Here is a 20,740-nt window from a genome sequence, read left to right as displayed (position 1 = left end):
TGTTTATCATACCACTTTTCTATTTTTGATTGCACTTGTTTTCTTTTTAAATATAAGCGATTATAACCAGTTGCAGTTCTTTGTTTTCTCACTAATTGAAATCACTTCTGAGCATTAATCAATGACAAAGTCGATTTTTTTTCTTTTTCAAAACTGAAGATTTTCTGGTTGCTATCCCTCAAAGCAGCATTTCAGGGAGTCATTTGTAATTCCCCGCCTCGGGTCCGCTCACTGCTGTAACGCCGGTGATCTTGCATGCCTGCCGGGGAGAGTGGAGCTATACCAAGAGACCCGCAGCAGCTTGTCTATTGCCCATAAAATCAGTGGATGTGTGTGGCTGAATGACATGAGGGGGAAATGGGGCGTAAAATTAAAGAATCTTGCAGAAAGCGAGAACTGGAGAAGCCGAGCAAACCCCCTCCCACCAACACACATATATATATATATATATATATATATATATACACACACACACACACACACACACACACACACACACACACACACACACACACACACACACACACACACACACACACCACACAAACCAACACACCGGGTAGACTGTGAGCTGAAACTATAGAGCAGCCAGAACATGCTGCAGAAAAATGTTGCAGAAAGAGAATTGAGTATTGTTAGGTCCAAAGCACAGCTGGACAGCAGCTTCCCCACAGCTTCATGCTTTCGGTCGTTTTTCTGCCTTTTGTTTTGCTGATCTGTCACTCCCATGTTCCAGGATTTCTCTGACCAGAGAGAAATGGCCAAACAGCCGGCCAGCGCTCCCACCGGCTACATCCCAGCGCAGCAGCCCGACGGAGCTGCGGGACTTACAGCAAGCAAACCGGACAACACGGCCGCCTGCCCGCCGGCTTCCCCTCACCACCACCCGGCGCCTCAGCCGCCTGCTCCCTGCAACGAGGGCAACACTTTTTCTTCCACGGAAAATAAACCGGGAGAACTGGACAGCAATAAAGCGTATGGGACGTTTAAAAACACCGCTCCGGCGGCCCCTGGATCCGTGGTCGTGAACTCGGCCTTCAGGAAAGAATCCGCAGGTTCGGCCCGAGAGGGGGCCGCCCTGTACGGCGACCCACTGCGGGCAGCAGAGCAGAACAACACCGCGGGCAACTGGACGGCTATGAGCCAAACCACCATCATCCTGGGAACAGATGGGAACACGTCTGTTCAGCCCGGCACCGTGGCGGGGGTAAGTCAGGTAAATGAAGCGTTTCCTTAACGGAGAGCGGCTGGTCTGAGAGCGGTGTGGATGTTTCCGTGTGTCTCTGAGTGGATCTAACCAGCTGTTTCCAACGGGAGAGGTGCACACGCCTGGGAGCTCCCACCGCCATGCAGAGCTTTTGTAGAGCAGGGCTGCTGATGTGTGGTGGAGTGAAATATCCGGAGTGTGTAATGCTGAGATGATATGAATGTCCCTTAAAAATGTGCAGGCTGGTTTATGGTTTTGTCTCAGATGTGTCACAGATGTGCCACATATGTGCTTAAAAAGTGGTGAATGAATGAAGCAGTGGATGTGTAACCCCCGGTTACTAAAACATTATGAGACCCCTTTTGTCATGGCGATCAGATCATAGCCTAACAATTAAGCACTCATTAAGATAGGGGTAGGCTATATAGATCGTTAATTTTTGGAATATAAAACAAATGCTTTTTACAAATGCTATAGTAGAAAGTATTTTTCCATGTTGTAATCCAGGCTGTATTAACACTTCCACAAAGCCACATGGCAGAGGTGCATGCTGCTGGTTTATAGGGGCTTTGAATGGAGCATGTGTAAACGCTGGATTATTGCATGTAAAGGACTGTAGCTCTTTGGGGGGGATTCTGAGCTCTTTGGGGTCCCTGCTCTGCGCAGCGTCAAGTCCGGATCCCTCTGCACCAATCTGATCAAAACTTTCAAACCTGCTTATGTCAGCTAAATATCCGGGAACAAAACGGCGTCTTATTTATGAATCAGTGTGATGGATGATCTGATCAGCATCAGTGCAGATGGAACATTAGTCCTTAACGAGACTATTTGTTTTTCGTACAGAGCGATTTCCAATGATTTGTTCTGCTTGATTTTTCTTCAGACAGTAACAATGGTAGCACGATAAATGGAATTCAATTATACTCTCGTGGTATTTTTCGGTGTTCCCCGCTCCCAGCAGACACACTTGGTATGGCCCAAAAGCCCAGGTGTTATCCGGCTGATAGACAGCACTGTATTACATGAGACTGCGGATTGTTTCAGTCCCGTGGAGGACACCCCCCACTCCACGCACACTTACACGTACACACACACAAATACACACATTCCCATGCATGGTGTTGTTTATTATCTGAATATTCATGCAGTTTCTTGTATTCTGCTCATATCCTGCCGTACAATTGTATTTATGAATTTTTTGTAGCCCATTTGCTTTATATTTGTGGACCCTTAGCAGCTTTTTTAATATTATAATCTTAGATTTAGGAGGTGCTTTCAAGCGGTTTGGTTGCAATATTGGGCCCATAAGTGCAGTTAAAGACGAGTTTTATAAAGGTTTGTCATTGGAAAGTTGGTGCTGATATCTGATTGTCCACTGCCTCTGTTAATGAAATCAACATAATGGAACAAATTGAATTTTAGTGAGGAAATCATAAGATAAGATAAACCTTTATAGGGAAATTCAGATCAAATTTACCAAGCTGAACTCTAAAATATTTGTATTCTATGATTCGTTTGTATTTTTAAATGGGGATAATATTTCAAGGTTTCTTTATGATAGTTAAATAAAATTGTAGCCTATTTGTTCTTTAAAAAGAGATGTGCATTTTGTTGGTGGTTTTTGACTTAAAAGAACTAACGTCCATATATTTTCATTATACAATTCCATCTTTCAGGCCCAGGTCTTTATTTATGGTATTAATATACAGTTATGGTTTAACTTGGAGACTAGTGTGGGTTTTATTTTGGAGAATAATTGAATGTTTTTCCCTCTTAGGCTGACGAGGAGGACGAAGAGGGAGATGAAAATAAGGCCAGAGGAAACTGGACCAATAAACTGGATTTTATTCTGTCTATGGTGGGCTATGCTGTGGGTCTGGGGAACGTGTGGCGGTTTCCTTATCTTGCCTTCCAAAATGGTGGAGGTAAGACACAAACGAAACATCTGGTCGAACAATTTGAGTTATTTCCCATTAGAAATCAGGGTTTTAATGTATCTCTATTGCTCCTTTTGAGATGTTTCTTTGGTAGCCCTTAGACCAGCCGGAAAATACAGGAGAGATTTTGGATAGCAACTATTTGAATGAGAACAACGAAAACAATTAAAGAAATAAAGATAATGTTAAGAAAAATGCATTTAAATAAGTCTTACTAATTTGTATAAGACTGCTGTGAACGAAGACACAGTTCATGATATTATAAATACCATTATTATCAATTACTATCCACTACATTTGATATAACAATCAATTACTTGTTCAGCTCTGCTTGAAATCGTTTATAGATCATTTATGTTTTTTTAATTTATCAATCAATGTAATGGCACAAACTGTGTGTGGTTTGAATAACAGCTGATGAGATCCTTTACTTACATTCAATTTTAATAACAGTTTAGTGTTAGTTTTCCGGCTTTTCTGTCTTGTAAACTGCGCTCTGTACATCCTGCTGCTTCCTTTCCTTGCAGGAGCTTTTTTGATCCCCTACCTGACAATGTTGGGCATTGCCGGCGTCCCCATCTTTTTGATGGAGGTGGCCCTGGGCCAGTTTGCCAGCCAGGGGCCCGTGTCAGTGTGGAAATGCATCCCAGCTCTGCAAGGTACACTGCAACAACTAACCAACCAAGAGCAAATTCAAAAATAAAAAACTAATTTGTTGTTATAAACAAGAGTTCATCTACTTTTTCTCAAGAGTAATTTATATATTTCGTCTCATTTATTTATTTTAGGTTGCGGGATTGCCATGTTGATAATATCTGTCTTGATAGCCATATACTATAATATTATTATGTGCTGGACACTGTACTACCTGTTCGCTTCGTTGAAGGGCTCACTGCCATGGGCTAACTGTAGGAATGAGTGGAACACGGCGGAATGTAAGGACAAAGACATGCTGCTGCTAGGTAAGACACACACACACGCACACACGCACACACAGACACACACGCACGCACGCACACGCACACACACCAAAAGTACCTCTCTCTCTCCACAATGCGCAATGCGTCACGACTCCCTCTGAGGTGTCCTGCAGTATAATGAATCCTGACCTGTGATCTCTGCGGTGTTTTCACTCCCCAAAATACTTAAAATCCATACATTTTGTATGATACAGGCAAACTATATGTAAGGCCAGGCCTCAATGTGACATTTTCAACTTAGAAACAAACATTTTAAATAGTTGTGATTCTTCTTTTGTGTGATAATGTCAGATATGTTATGGCTTTGGTTAATTTTAAATGAAACTGTTTATGAAATGGTGGTTTCTCTGCAGAAAATGTGTGGGCAGGGCCTTGGAGGTATTTTATGTTGACGTGGTTCGAATAAATATCGAAATTCCGTTAATTTTGTTTAATATTCGCCTTTAGCGATTGTGTGAATTCAGCAAAAAAACTGCTTGGTTGACACATTTACTGTACAGGCTGCTGCAGTGCTGCGGTGTGCCCGAGACTGGCCCCTGCTGGCTGCTGCGTGAACTGCAGGCCTGTAACACTAGCCTCTGGACCTCAATAAGAATGGAAATTATAGATAAAGGAGAAATATTAGCAGTGATAAAATCAGTCAACCACTATGGTTATTGAAGGTTATATAAAACCTGTAATTTAGGCAATGAATACGTTCAAATCATACGTGTACATGTAGTGCAGTGGACTCAATTACATCTTTACAATCTGATACAATAGGCATGCAAAACAATACACATACCATTTTGACTGTGCTTTTTCCAAATGTTTTGGTCAAACAGACGTTTATTGAGGTTGATTCTTTTGTGCATGTTCTGCAGTGCTGTTGCATTAGGTTCAGTGGTTTGATATATTTGTTCTTTCCTAGTAACAGGAAAAACACTCTTTTTATGCGCATGAGTGCTTGAGCCATTGTTTTGTAACATATTATATGCAGTGTTTTAGCCATTTTTTATCTTAGGAAGAAAATTACTGCATTACAATGACTTAAACAAGTGTAAGAAAAATAGGATAAAAAGCTTTTTTGTCATCACACTTTGTCTGCATGACAATATTTTGCAGTCAAATTAAAAGCAATTTTCTTGTCTTACATTACATGGAGTATCATACATGAGGCATTGATTATAGATAGTTCAGTGTAATCATTTTTATTTTCACATCTGGCTAGATATAACAAAAATAACAAAACATCTAACTAGTCCTCTCACTGAGGATCCACACTGCTGTCTCCTGTCAGCCCCCCACTCAGATCCAAGTGTCCGCTCCCACTTAACCTCAGTGGGTGAGCCTGAGGGACAGTGAGCTCTGTCCCACTGCAGCACTCTGCCAGTCTCTCCCAGTTTACGTGTATTGGTTTCTGATTGGAACAGACTCGTGCATCCTGCGGGACAGAAACTTCACCTCCATCAAGAACTCCTCTTTCTGTCTGTCCGCAAACACTATGGGAAACCTGAGCAAACTGCTGAACATGACGGTGGACGGCAACCACACCTACGTCAGCCCCAGCGAGGAGTACTTCAAGTGAGTCTGGCATAAACAGCCAATAAAAGTAGCATTGAGAACTCATAGTAACATAAATGACTGCTGTGTTTTAGTTTAAAGTTTTTATTTTCTTATTATTTTCCACAGATGAAAGATCAATCAGATATGTTTGTCTTGAATGTGCTCGACTTGCTAGAGTCTTTAAAAAAACACCAAGCTTGATCATGATAAGAGAGTAATGTTTAACTCCTTTAAGTTTGCCTATACGCTTTTAAAGGAGTTTCACAGAACAATGTGTTAACATGTTTGTGTCTAAACAAGGACATGTTAAGGAATGCATTTAACACAAAGAAAAAGGTTTTACACCGGTTTCACCTGAAAATGTTCTGCAAAAATAATAATAGTAATCTTTTAAATAAAAGTATTACAACAATTTCCAGTTATAAATCAAAAGTTGTAAATCTACAACTCAAAAACATATACAAAAAACAAACAAACCTTTTTTTCCGTTGCATTTAATGAATGTGTGAAACGAGACAGAATAAGGGGAAACTTCTACAAACAATGAAGTCAAATAATTATACAATTTCTCAAATAACTTTGATTTCTGTTGGAAACAGTTAAAGAACATATTTGAAAGATTTGTGGAACAATACATATATGACTTGAACATTTAAAAAGGAAGTTAGTTATTTGCTAATACATATTTGAATTGTGTATTATTGCATTTTGTTTGAGTTTATGACTGAGGTGTGTTATCAGGCTGAGTTTTGCTGTTTGAATCCCGCCTGCAGGTACAACGTGTTGCACATCTCCAAAGGAATTGAGTTTCCAGGAGATATCCGCTGGCCTCTGGCAGGCTGTCTGATGCTCGCCTGGTTAATCGTCTACGCCTCTCTAGCCAAAGGAATCAAATCGTCAGGAAAGGTAACACAAAACAACAATTCTCCTCAAAATAGTCCTCTGATCTGTTCTGCTGTTTGCTACTTTATTTAGCTGCTGAGGAGAAAAAGTGTGATTGAAAGTGCCCCCTAGTGATGAGATGTTGCATAATGGTGAGCAAGGGAAGAACTCAAGTGAAGAGCCCTTAATGTCACCAAGTGCTGTTAGATTTTAGACCAAGCTTTTAACATATTAAAATAAGCAGATTAATTAAATGCGATCTTTTATATTTAATACATCTGGAGGAAATTGATTTTGATTTCTCATCAGGTTGAACTAATAAGGCCTTAAAATAAATATACAACTTAGAAGATAAAAAATATATTTACAAATATATTTACAAACGATCAAATATCTTGTAAAGTATCATCAAAGTCTCATTTGATCCATTCGTATCCGAATCCTAATACTTATTCCAGGGGAAATATCTTTCTGTAACAATTGCTCCATTTCATAATAATAATAATTAAAAAAATCGAATAAGAATATGTATACTTATATAAACAAAGAAGTTAAAACCAGCTGTTTTTTGGTGGCTCTATTTCCCTCCCTTGTTGGACAAGAATCTAGCACAGTATGGCACCCATTGAGAGATTATTGAAGTTGAATTATTGTATAGTGTTGCCCTCTGCTGGACATAGATGCAACACACACACACTGTCAAACCTTTAGAGACACCAGCTGGCTTGAAACGGTCTAGAGCCAACAGATTGTCATGTTACATAATAGACAAAACATCTGGACAGTTTTTATTTTAAGGTGCAGTGTGTGTAACCTCACATATGATTTGTATTTATCATCATTTCTGCGTGCGAAAATCAAACCTGGAAGACTGAATAATGTTGTTTTTGTTTGGTTGCTGGTTTTCTTAGAGTTAATTAATATTAAATGATGTCCGAACACCAAAAGTTACACTCTAGTCTACATTATTGGATCCCCAACATTACATCCACCTTGTGTTTGGAACAGTTGATTGACATACCTACAAACTGCCCAAATGTTCTCTTCCCCACTGAAAATATTGTAACTTGACACAGGAGAGAAAAAAAGCGTTTTTCTGTCCCGTTTTACTTCCCTCTCTCACTTCGCCTCATCTTGTCTCCTCAGGTGGTGTATTTCACAGCCACCTTCCCCTACGTGGTGCTGGTCATCCTGCTCATCAGAGGAGTGACCCTCCCTGGTGCCTTCAACGGCATCCTCTACTTCATAACTCCAAAGTGGGAGAAACTGTGGTCTGCAAAGGTACCTGACGCATGACGCTTAATTCACCCATGTTGTGTTGTTCTCCGTCCTTTTCCTGCTCTTCACCTGCAGCCCTTCCTCTCCTCCTCTGTCAGGTGTGGAAAGACGCAGCCACTCAGATCTTCTTCTCTCTGTCGGCTGCTTGGGGAGGCCTCATCACTCTCTCTTCCTACAATAAGTTCCACAATAACTGCTACAGGTAAACACACAAAAGGTAAACCATGCTTCTGGCAGACACATTCAAACTGTCACTGTAGACACTGACACTGTTTCTTTATGTCTGGTAGAAATGTCAACAATGAATGTGACTCTTTGCAGCCTGCAGTTCAGTGTTTATTTCATTTCCTCTCTTCTAAAGCATCCCTCTCTGTCTTTCAAATCTGTGAACTATTGTTGTGTTTTATTCATTTCACTCCCACTCAATTTGAAACATATAACGGTAACATGTATAGGACACATCTACAAAACCAACACATTTAAAGAGAATTGTACTTTGTCATTTATAGAATTTTTTTTCCAAATAAACAAAACGTAATGAATGTTAGACTTCAGAATGGCTTGTTGTTGAGTTGTTTTCATAAGTCTAAGAAATATCCATAACTAATTTATTTGGCATATATTACAATGTTCTCTTTCAATTCAAATTACATCATGAATGTTTTGCTACACAAATACCTTCAATACACCTATCTAATAACATATTTTACACACATGCCCATTGCATAACATTACATGGTTATTATTTATTTTACAATATAATGCATAATGCACTACACCCCCCTGTGTGTACACTTTCTGTAACACTTAGATTTGCAGTATTAACTCCTACCACCAGATGGCGCCATTGTTTCTCTTTTCTGCTTTACACAACAGTCATGTCCTGTTTCAAATGATAGAGCTTTACCATCATATCAAATTGGTTTTATGTTGCATGTTTAACATATTGCTGCATTATTTAAATCACTAAAGCAGATATTAACCATGTGTTTCTCCCTTTCCCTCTTTTCCCCTGCAGGGATACTATTATTGTGACATGTACAAACAGTGCGACCAGTATATTTGCTGGCTTTGTCATCTTCTCGGTCATTGGTTTCATGGCACATGAGTTGAAAGTGCCGATAGAGGAGGTGGCGGATGAAGGTAAGTTACCCCGGCAGCAGCAGGCCGGAGCTGTTCACTCAAACACACTTGAAAACTTTACCTGCTGTGGAGATGGTGTGGGTCATCTTCATTTATGTGTGTCTCTGTGTGTGTGTGTGTCTCTGTGTGTGTTTGCTCTGTTTGTGTGTGTCAGGTCCAGGCATAGCGTTCGTGGTGTATCCAGAGGCTCTGACCAGACTTCCACTGTCTCCTTTCTGGGCGATCATTTTCTTCCTCATGCTCCTGACTCTTGGCCTGGATACCATGGTAACCACTGCTCTGTCTGTCTGTGTGTGTGTGTGTCTGTGTGTGTCTGTGAGTGTGTGCCCTATATGTCCTTATAATAATGAGTAAGATTACTTTATGGTACTCTAAAAGTGCCAGCTATTTCGACACAATCAGAATTTTAGGCAATAAAAGCTGATAGTAAGTTATCGTTATATTAGATTTAATTATAGTTAATTAGTTACTTTTGGTCTTCATACACCTTCCAACACATACCTTTATACACACCATCCCCTAACCCCTCACACTTGCTACTAGTTTCATTGTCATTTACATTATAATGACTTCTTTATTTGATTAAATTGACAATTATACTATGCTTATTAAAATATATATATTTTTTAAGTTGGTTCGCTTGTCAGGACCACCTTAGTCAGGTCATAACAAATAACAATTCAACAACCCAATTCAAAATACACCTGTCATGTTAGCCAGATTAAGATGTGAAAATAATTAAAATGTGATTCGTCAGAAACTGTTATACTAGCTCTGTTAATAAAACCTCAAAAGTTTTGTTATTAGATGTTGTGTCTTGTTAGCAGCTAAGCTAGCCACCAATTGTGTGAAGAGCATTCAGCTATGTTTAGCTAGCTTGGAAACTCATTTTAGGGACAGGACTGTTGCTGCATACACTGAAATCACGTTGTTCAGTGGTTGACGTCGAGAAATAGCTTTTGCTTTGGATTTTTATTTTTGCTTTTGATGGATGTTAGCAAGTATCTTTAGCTTTCAGTCTTTGTTCTAAGCTATAGGCTAAAGAGCTGCCAGACATCCCTCTGTAGTGGGCACACAGTGGTGAAAGTGAGGTCACTTCTCTCTTTGGAATCTGGTACAAGACAGCAAAACAAACCTGGACCTTAAAATGGTGACATGTATTGGCCACTTGGGGGCCAAAAAGACTCCACAGCTTGTCAAATTTAGTAAAACCTTCAACAACCAACATTTTCAAATCCAGCAGAAATGGAGCAGCACTATCCTGCGATTGGAGTGGAGTTCCTGAGGATTGTAAATGCAACATTCATGCACTTTCCTGCTAAATTATGTTTGTTGTTGTTGTTGTGTTATTTATAGGGGATTGTTTTGGAAAAACATTTAACAACAACAGCCTGCTGCTGTGGGAAGTAAGGGTGATAGGGCAGAGCTGAGGCTGAACCCAACAGTAAATGTGCAGTTAAACCAAAATAATGTTCCAACAGAGTCTAAAAAGATAATTGGAGCTGCAGTGCTTATTCTCTGTGGGTCTGTAGCTGCAAATTAAAATTACAAAGATTCATATGATTATATAAATTATTTATATTTCCGAGCTCCAAGGGCAGAGCTTTTTGTTTAAGGGGAATAACAATCTTGGATCAGAGTACGGGAATGAGAGTAGTCATTGTTTGTTTGTGAGAACACAATGTTTTAGAAGTGGCTGAAACAGCACCAGTCTCTTGGTGAAGATTTCTAAGTTTGATAACATCAGCAACCTTTATTTTGGCAAGGAGAGTCTCAAAGTAAACACTCAACTTCGTTAGCAGCATGCAGCTCGGTATAAACTCTGCAGACATTGACCTAATTATCATAATTACCCACACACACCACCCACTGTGGCTGATTTCAGCTGAAGAGCTCCAGCTCTCCGGGTTCTTGAGCTGAGGGGGGGCTGCATGATTGGAGTGAGTGAAATGAAGTTGACCTTAAAGTTTTGCAACAACAACCCTGAAGTAAATCTATGTTTGGGTACAATTAAAGTTCATAAATAAAGTTATTTTTCCAAACTATTGTCTGACATTCTCTAGATTAAACCATCACAAAAAAGTGCGGAGATAATCAAGTATAAGTAGAAAACTTAAAGCTCCCATGTCATGCTTTTCCGGTTATTACCCGTCCCCTTGTGTGTTATGAAGGTTTTTATGCATGTAAACGGTGTGCAGAGTCAAAACCCTCAAAGTACACCCTGTAGCGAGTAAAACTCTAACACAGAAAATACCTCCCCAAAACGCCTCGTTGGAGATACGTCATTGTCCATTTGATTCTTCCATTTCGTTCCAGGGACGGCATGATGTCAAGCCGTACCCGGAACGAAATGGACCAATCTGTGGAGCCGTTACGTTACGTCCGCGGAGCCGTTACGTTAAGCCCCCGCTGATTGGTCCAAATTGACCAATCCACGGACTTCCTCACACACACACATCTGTGTGCAGGGAGCAGGCAGCTCAGCTGATTTCTCCTCCCTGGCTGCAGGCTGATAACAGACAGTTGGGATCGTGGCGAAATTCTCTCTGCAGACCCATTCTCACAGCGTTTATCAACCTTTTTCTTACTCAATATCAAGCCACACTTATTGTTTTTACTTCGGCTGTGAGTTTGTGTGTGCTCAGGATGAGTTTGGCTGTGTTTGGCTGTGTTTCGCTATGTATCCTAAACAAGGAAACAACACCTCCACGGAGCTCAGCGCGATTCACAACGTCCCGACCAATCAGAGCACACTGTGCTCACAGGGAGGGTGGGGGCTGGAGCGTTGGGAGCTACAACGAGCCGTTAAAGGCAGAGAGTGAAATTCAGTGAATACAAGTAGTTTACAGAGATGCTGTATGAGAAACCAATGTGAGTTTGGAAAATTGCACAATATAAATCTATTTTAGCATACCTCAACAATGGAATTATGATCAGTGGAAATGGCCATGACATGGGACCTTTAAAACTGCATTAACCAGTTTTTGTCATCTACGAGGCTGGAGGCCTTGAGTGTGCCACTAAAGTATTTAAACAAAATTAAACATTATTATTAAAGATGTAAAATGTATTATAAATGTAATTATAATGTGCCTTTAAATTATACACAAAAAAATTCAACATAAGTAAAATGTTGTTTTGTTGTGTCCGCTAGCTTTGAACATTCAGCCATTATCAATTTATAGCTGTCACAATTGTGTTTCAAGCTTGTTTTGTTGGCTTAAATTCGTAATAACACACTTTCAAAGTGCTTCCTTTTCTGTACTACCAATGCACACCACTCTTCAAAGTTACAGAACTTTAATTGTGTCAGTTACTGCACTTATTAATTCCTGATGTGACTTCAATAAAAAAAACCTTAAGTCCCTGGCATGTTTAAAAAAAAGTCCAGAGCACCTCTGGATACAAACAGTTCCAGTGAAAAACACCAACTCTTCTACATGCAGTGTGATGCTTCTGAGCCGAGCAGAGGAGCGGGGGGCACAACGGTGCATTAAGACACAAGTCTACATTAACAGTAAATGATGATGTTACTTTGCCTTGGCAGCGGCAGGTCCGAAGAGAGGGCTGGTGGCTTTGTTGTAGAAAGAAGCTCGGCGGTAATAGGCTTGGGATGTTGACGGGGAATTAGTTTTGGGAGTTCAGTAGGAACTAGACGAACGGAGAGAAGGCAGATAGCTCAGCTCCAATGGGTTTCTACAGAGTATACACACACAAACTATACCAACTCTCTCAATTTGCCTGTTTGCATATTCATCTGCTGCTGTCCTCTGGGTTCTGAGCCCATTTTAACATCATGTTGCATTTGCTAATGGCACATGCTCCTCCTCAGGATTAGGATAATGTTCTTTATTTGTTTTGGTAATAAATGGAATTACGGCAAAAATGGGGCGAAGCCTGCGAGCTAGTTCAGGCAGTCAACCCGAGCACTTATGCTGCATTCATACATAACGCCCCTTGCCACTCTACAACCAACCAAACAGAGACTCCTTAATATGCCGCTCTATTTAACCTGCCAGATATCTCTCTATGCATTGCTTGCTGCTGCTATTGCTGCAGCTACTTCCACGTCGCTGCTGCTTGCCTGCCCCACCACCACCCCAGCTTCCACCCCAGCTTACACGTGTAGGCTCGCGGGGTTAGTTATTTAATCATCACTCATCGTGCTATGTATATCTGTGGAGTGATGAGGCCCGAGCCTAGACGCCAAACTCAACTATATGCTGCTTCTAAGGCGGTGTTCACACGAGGCTGTAACGGAACCGCGGAAACGGACCCCGCAAACGATAACGGGTCCCAAGGTGGATAGATCTGCAAACGGAACGCTCTGGGGGGTCAAACGGCTCCGTGTGTACGCCCTATACGATCATTTCCTGATAACGATGAAGCCATAGCCCCGCCTCTACCCACCTCTGCTGCTCACTGCTGTAGCATGGTCAGTAGCTACTGTCAGTAGCTACTGACCATGCTACAGATGTTAGTGTAGAATCTACAGCTCCTCTACCACAACCATCAGCAACAAGTGGACATGGAGAATTACATGAACTACATGTTGCTAAATCCACCGCGGGGCATAAACAGAAGGGCAACCATGCTCGGGGGTCTTCTTCGCTGCTTTTGGTGTATTTTGTGGCAGAAGTACAGCGCCACTTACAGGCCCGGCATATGTACTACAGCGTCTCCAGTGGTCTCGTGTGAACGGACACGTTAAATGAGCCGAATGCGTGTGAACGGAATACTTTTTTGATAACGAATTCGGTCCGTTTGCGTTTGCGCTCCCGTGTAAATGGGGTCTAATAAACATGTTAAAGAAACACGTGAGTTGTCTGACTGAAATGGGTTTATAGGATGAATTGGAGACGAACGGCTCTGAATACTGAATTCCAGCATCATCAACTGCTCTGATACAAAAGAGGAAAACGTGCTGACTGGAGGCTTTTTAGTTGAAATGCTGCTGCAAAACTGGGCTGATTAGACAATTTCAGTAATTCTGTAGTCAGGATATGTGGTGATGTGTTTTTCAGAGTTAGCATTTCGAACTTCATGATCATTTAACATAATTTAATTCAATTTGTTCTATTATAGGCTAATCAAATTTGAGTCTGAATGAAAAATCTTTCATCTTGCATGTGATTGAACTCTCTCTGTTTCTTCCTCTCCATTATCTCCATCCCAGTTCGCCACCATAGAGACCATCGTAACCTCGGTGTCGGACGAGTTCCCCAAATACTTGAGGAAAAACAAACCTCTCTTTACTTTGATCTTCTGTGCCATCTTCTTCGTCTGCGGGTTCCCCATGATTACAGAGGTACGGCACTAAAACACAAATCCATGCACACACTGATGCTTCAAGGCCCCACAGGGACATTTGAGCATTATCTCCACATGTCCTTGGACTCTTTCTTTGAATAAGCCGACAGATCTCTGCATGTAAAGTGAAGTCGGGGGCCTTCAGAGGACAGGCTCGCTGATTGGAACAAGAGAGGCTGAGTCTTATTAAAATCCCCTCAGACAGCCTCAGAAGGCAACATCCAGCCCAAAGTAGGATTTATACATGTCATTTATTTTCATCCGGTGCAAGTCGCTGTGACAGCTATCTCCATTGAGAAGTCAGAGGTTGACAAACAGTGAAGGAGGAGGGGTGTCCTTGAAGGATGATACCTCGAACTGCTGTAACATTTAGTTTTTGTGTGTTTGTGACAGAATGGGATGTTCATGCTGCAGTTGGTGGACACGTACGCAGCCTCCTACTCTTTGGTCATCATTGCGATCTGCGAGCTGTTGGGGATTTCCTACCTCTATGGTGAGTACAGCTGATCCTGTTTGATCTCTTTCACGTGCAAGAATGAATGGCTAGAGGCCACTGGAGGCTGTAATGTTATTGTTATATCCTACAGTGTGAAACATAACATACTGACTATGTTGTTCTTTGAGGAGAACGAATGTGCTCATTAGATTATATTCCTTGGGTATTCATTTTATATCAATGAAAAACTGGTTAGTTTTGTCTACATATCTTGACCAATCTCAGCTCCATCCTCCCTTTTGTTTGCAGGTCTTACATTAAAAAATCTATCAACATTACATGTCACTTGTTAGACGCTTTTATCATCAAATATCCAAACATCCCTGAACACAGCTGCAGGAAACTTTTCTGGTTTTAAGAGGAATTCTTCATTTATATAAGAAGTCATTCACCAAACCCTGAATGCTACACTTTTCATTTGCAGCCTGATAACATCTTTTGTAAGACCCTCAATGTCCATGTCTTTCAAACTCTGTTGTGAAGTGCGAGTGGTGCCACTTGAGGTGTTTTCTCAGACTTGACAAAGCTCCTCCAGAGCCACCGAAGCATTACTGTTTTCACAGACTTCGTATGTCTAGAAAGCTGTCTTTGACATAAACAATCAAAGTGACCCTTCAAAGATATTCTAAACATATAATCATTTAATCAGCCTAGCTTTTAGGCAAGAGTTGTAGTGCCCCAGGAGGATTCAGATGCTGTTTCAGAGACGTTTGTATTCACAAGTAACCTAATACAGAAGAAATAGAGAAGTCTTTCGACCCAAACCCAAATTGAAAAATCTCTGCTGTACAAAATCCCATGTTTTATTCAAAACCTTATCAACATGAAAAGGAACTTTAAAATCTATTATTAAACGTTAAAAATGAAGTTCTCTAGTCGCATTCTTAACTAGTTTTCTTATGAACATGTTAGGTAATTCAATGAAAAGGGAATGCCATAGCCTACCCTGGCTAATATTTAAATATGTTTTAAACTTTCAAAAAGTTTAAAAGATGTGGTGTCTATGTCTATAAGATCATCTTGAAGTCGAGTAGGACAGCACTCCTCACTTCCCTTTCTCACCGGTCAGTTGATTTCCTCCAGTGTCATTCCACCTGTGACCACTAGGGGTCTCTGTTGTGATGTCTAAGTCACACACACAGGGCTCAGGTGTACAGGAGCAGGCTGTTCCCCAGGTGGAGAAAACTCCAGTTTGTCAGAGCATCAGTCCAGGTGACATATTGAAATGATTGTGTGACTCTGCCTCTTCATGTCACTCACTGTTATCCGTCAATAAAGCCGCAGGAATGAGCCATCTGCTCCCACGCTCCTTTTCTGAAGGACCACAGAAACTATAATGCTCTCTCTTTCCTCTCTCTTTCTCACACACACACAGTCACACATTTTACAAGGCCTTTTTTTAAGGGACCTTATTAAACCCAGGCCAGTCTCTGTGTCTCCTCTTTCTGTCTTTCTCCCATGTTTCTGTTCTTTTATTTCATTTCACTTCTCTTCTCTTTCTGTCTGTGCAGGTCTGCAGAGATTTTGTGAGGACATTGAAATGATGATTGGTTTCCAGCCAAACCGATTCTGGAGAATCTGCTGGGGTTTTGTGACTCCAACCATTCTGACGGTGTGTTTGTTTTTACTCATCTTATTCTCTTTCTCTCGCACACACACACACAGAACATGTGCGGAGTAAAATGTTTTCACTGCTGCCTTTCAAGTTTATTGATTTGCAATTGGAAAGCAACAGAAATGTATTTATTTTTTCCTATTCCTGTCACGTCACCAAGTCTCAAGTTGTTTTACAAAATAGTTACTGCCAGATTGTTAATAACCCAGCTGCTGCAAACACACACATACATTTATCTCCAGACAACACATTTTCTGGGAAACGGCCACTTCTTTGTGGTAGCAGAATCTGATGCACAGAGTTCAGTGTTGGACCCTGGCCAGAAGCCGTGTTAGTAATTGTAGTGGAAACCATTGTAGCTCTGAATCAGAAGTGACGATGACGAATGGAGCAGCAGCGAGGCCGGCTGGTCCTCTCGCTGCTGCTGCAGGGAGATCTGATTTCCTCGGGAAGCTCATTGATGCACTACACCAAGCTAATGTATTTCTGTCGGCCCTGGGTTTATTTCTGTTTGTTTTCAATTGCGTCCTCCTATTCTAATCTTTCAGGTTCCAAAATGTAGTCAATAGAAGGTACACTTTGTCCCACCCTGTCCAATTGTTTGTAAATATAGTAAAAGGAAGGTCTGCTTTAGCTTTAGCTCTGCATCCTGAGTTTAATCTAGTAATTGGAAATACATCTTCAGACTACATCATGCTACAGAAGTCTAAACATTTGTATTTTAAGTGTAATAGTTGTTTATATTCTTACCCATGAGTGTGGAGTTTGCAGGGATAGGACTTTGTGAAGAACAGTGGGGTTTTCTGCCTTTGTTTTTATTGAACTGTGGTGCCATGTCACTGTGTCTCCAGTGCAAAGTCTTTTTTTGTTTTGAAGGTTGCAACATAATCTGCATGCTTTGCCCGAGTTAGTAAAAATAGTCTTTAAATTGAGAAAAAGATATAGAAACAGGCTTGTTACAGAACTGGAGGCCATCTTGGTTATTCTGTGTCGGAGGTGCGAAAGCAGTTGAAATGCCTGGAAATGTTTTCTAGAGTTCTCCAAAAACTATAGATTTTTATTTGATTTCCTTTAAAATACTTTATTTACATTGCACAGATGTAAATAAAGCTACAAATATTATTTTAACAATTATCTGAAGTTGCACCTCATCACAAAGAAATCAGCATTCTCTCTTAAGTGATGAATACAATTAAATAACGTGAGTCTTGTTCTGTGAATATCTGCCAACACAACTTTATTTTTCATTTTATTTTTATTTTATTCAACATAAAACATTTTTTTATTAAATTCCCTTAAAAAAGGGAATTATTGGAGGTATGTGAAATGGGACACCCTGATAAGCTATCTGAAGCTTTAGAATAGGGGCCAACACACAGAAACAGAAATGATTTACAATCTAAAATGGGACAACACCAGAATTACAAAGAGTTCATGTATTAAACAGAAACATCCACACGCTAATAAACAACAAACCCATTCCCAATATCTATAACTATGAAGCTGACCATTACAATCTAAGCCTTTTACCTGTGGCCAATCAGCTGCGTCAGTGTTGCAGCAGCTGAAGAGATTCTTAAAGGTAACCTAGAAGACATCCTTTTTAAATCTCCATTTTCCATATTCTGTGCAGGGCATCCTGGGATTGAGTCTGTACCAGTGGAAGGGGATGACGTACGAGGACTACACCTACCCCACCTGGTCCATGGTTATGGGCTGGCTCATGGTCTGCAGCTCCGTCATCTGGATCCCCATCATGTTCTGCGTTAAGATGTACCTCGCACCCGGCAGCTTTAGAGAGGTATTTAGTGAGAAAAAGCCGTAACAAGACATGATCACGTCACGTATATGTTCTGGTCCCACACAATCACAAACACACACTGTTGGAGAAATCAATAGTCTCATCCTTCGCTCATTAGCAGGGAGAGGCAGTAGCTAACTGACTATTCATTTGGCCATTTTTCTTGGAGTCCGGCAGGTCCTAATTAAATACTCAGATTAATGAATGATGACTAGCGTGGCCTTCTCTCCAAACGTCTTTGTTCCCTGTGTGGCTCTGACAGCCGCCCTGATCACAGAGCATCCTCCAGCTTTACATTTGAATCTGTTTTCTGTCTGTGACTATATTGAAAGCTTAATCATCAACGTTTTTACTTATGCATTAGGACAGAAACCTCATGTTTCCATTATGTTTTACAAGCAAAAGGACTAGACCTATAACTTTCTCTGCACTTGTTTAATTTTAGGTTTTAAATGTTGTATTAGAAAAAAGAACTCAAATCAGTCCGTATATCAGGACCTTTAACAACCAAGCTATTGTTTAAGAAAACAACTCTGTCTCCCACCCACCGCTATTGACATAACCTAGAGCAGGTTTAGGCAACCCGCGGCCCTTGAACCACATGCAGCTCTTTGATAATGGTAGAAAGGTCTGTCTCACGGCAAGGTAAAGCATTGGAGACATTCGAAATATGATATACACTTACAGTAAACAGATATTGATTTTCTAGGTTGCAACATAACCTGCATGCTTTGCCCGAATTAGCAATACCAGTGAGAAAAATATATAGAAACAGACTAGTTACAGAACTGGAGGCCATCTTTGTTATTCTCTACAGGCTGATGATGACCTTTAGACCAAAACACACAAAAAAACAAAAAATAGTTGAAATGTTTTCAAGAGTTCTCAACTCTATGTGGCTTAATTAGGTTTTGATGCTGACCCTGTCTAAAGCAGAACATTAGTTATCTTCAGTGCTGATACTCCTGTGTGTTTCTCCAAACTGAGGTTAATGAACTGACCGTGGATAAGTACCTCGTACAAACCCACCTGTGTTGTGTCTCTCCCCCCCCCGCAGCGCCTGAAGCTGGTCTGCTCCCCTCAGCCCGACTGGGGTCCCTTCCTGTTGAAGCACCGTGGAGAACGCTACAAAAACATGACCGACCCCCTGGGAACCAACTCTCTGGGCCTCAAACTTCCCCCCAAGGACTTCCAGCTCGGCACCTACCAGTAACCAGTAGCAGTTACCCTGACATAATTGCACCAACAACCTCCAACCCCTGCAGGGGCCACCTGGAAACACCCCTTCCTCTCCCTTCTCTCCCTTTCTCCTGTTTGTGCTTCACCCTCATGTGTCCTGTCATCCTCCCTGTTTGGTGGATCTGCAGACAGTCCCCCTCTCCCTTCCCTCCTTCCTCTCCACCCCCTCCTCTCTTCTTTCATGGAGGAGTGGCTGCCCAGGTGGGGTCTACTCCTCCTCTGCGGCTTCGTACTCGGTTAATGGGCTATCATTGCCCCCCACACATGACCACTGATTACTTCAGAACCCTTCCCAGGGATCTTTATTCCAAGAGAAAATTGTGTCATAAAAATGACACGGCTCAGACTGCACTTGCAATATTAGACTCACCATAGCTGCCCCCTATGGAGTCGTGTGTGTACGTGCGTTTGTGTGTGCGTGTGATAATGAATCACTTGGTGCGAGCAGACACAGGAAAACAAAAATAAAATTGTGTGACAGAGAAGCAGCGGTTCAATGAGCTCGGCGGGGATCTGTGTTTTGTTCCATTCGTGTACACATTTCCAACAGCATTACAAATAATATCAGCCTCTGGAAAAAAGAAGAAAAAGAAAATTGCTCTGGTTTCACATTTTGTTCCTATCCAGCAGTATATATGTATATTCACAGCAGCTCCTGCTCACTCGCTCTTGCTTTGTTAAAAATAGATTACACGATGTGCAATGTGTGCCTCCTCTTCGCAGTAGAGTAGCGAATGCATCCTGATAACCACTTTCAGTAGATACACTTCGGCCTGGATGACTCTGCAGTATGGCAGAAGCTTGGGTCTATTTTTCTCTCTGAATCCAAGTGACTATTTGTGATACCCTCTCCCTTGGTCTATTTACTAAGTTATACTCCTGGTCTCCTTTATTGTATTATTCTAAAATGTAAAGAACACATTCCCAATGTAGGACATCACTAGAGTAGTCTCTCCTTCCTTTAGTAACGTGGCCATTTAACCAATTTAACACACTAAAACCTGACCTTATAGTCACTCTGTGCTTATATTTTAGACAGTGTATTAATCTCTGTATGTGTTGTGAACCTGTCAAGTCAAACCATCTTAACAATGTGCATCACATCAGTAGAGTAAATCAAATATATCATTATATATATATATATATATATATATATTATATGTATAGCCTCCAGCAGAGGAGAGAGCTAGCAAGAAAGAGATTGAGAGTGAATGTGTGTGTGTTTGTGTTCATGTCTCTCTGAAAACCCCATGTTTCTCTTGCTAGCTGTGTATTATCTTGTACAAAGTCTACACTCTTTAAAACGA

At 41.0% G+C, this 20,740-nt stretch overlaps 1 protein-coding gene across 2 annotated transcripts; it reads left to right on the top strand.

Annotated features, from left to right (window-relative positions):
* Nucleotides 1-1,135: 1,135 nt before the first annotated feature.
* Nucleotides 1,136-20,489, top strand: slc6a5 (solute carrier family 6 member 5). 2 transcript variants are annotated; one of them, XM_034116965.1, is made up of 15 exons: nt 1,136-1,216; nt 2,985-3,132; nt 3,672-3,803; nt 3,933-4,106; nt 5,537-5,687; nt 6,443-6,575; nt 7,698-7,832; nt 7,928-8,031; nt 8,848-8,972; nt 9,127-9,239; nt 14,149-14,280; nt 14,676-14,775; nt 16,290-16,390; nt 18,027-18,194; nt 19,252-20,489. In XM_034116965.1, the coding sequence occupies exons 1-15, from the start codon at nt 1,139-1,141 to the stop codon at nt 19,405-19,407; spliced, it is 1,950 nt and encodes a 649-aa protein (XP_033972856.1). In that variant the 5' UTR covers nt 1,136-1,138; the 3' UTR covers nt 19,408-20,489. The 2 variants fall into 2 exon arrangements, with proteins under 2 accessions (XP_033972856.1, XP_033972857.1); XM_034116966.1 differs by having other exon boundaries at nt 1,139-1,216; nt 2,994-3,132.
* Nucleotides 20,490-20,740: the final 251 nt, after the last annotated feature.

This window comes from Trematomus bernacchii, unplaced genomic scaffold (assembly GCF_902827165.1).
Source record: "Trematomus bernacchii unplaced genomic scaffold, fTreBer1.1, whole genome shotgun sequence".
Classification (NCBI taxonomy): Eukaryota; Metazoa; Chordata; class Actinopteri; order Perciformes; family Nototheniidae; genus Trematomus; species Trematomus bernacchii.
Note: the sequence above shows the minus strand (reverse complement) of the source record. Positions and strands in the feature narration are given on the sequence as shown.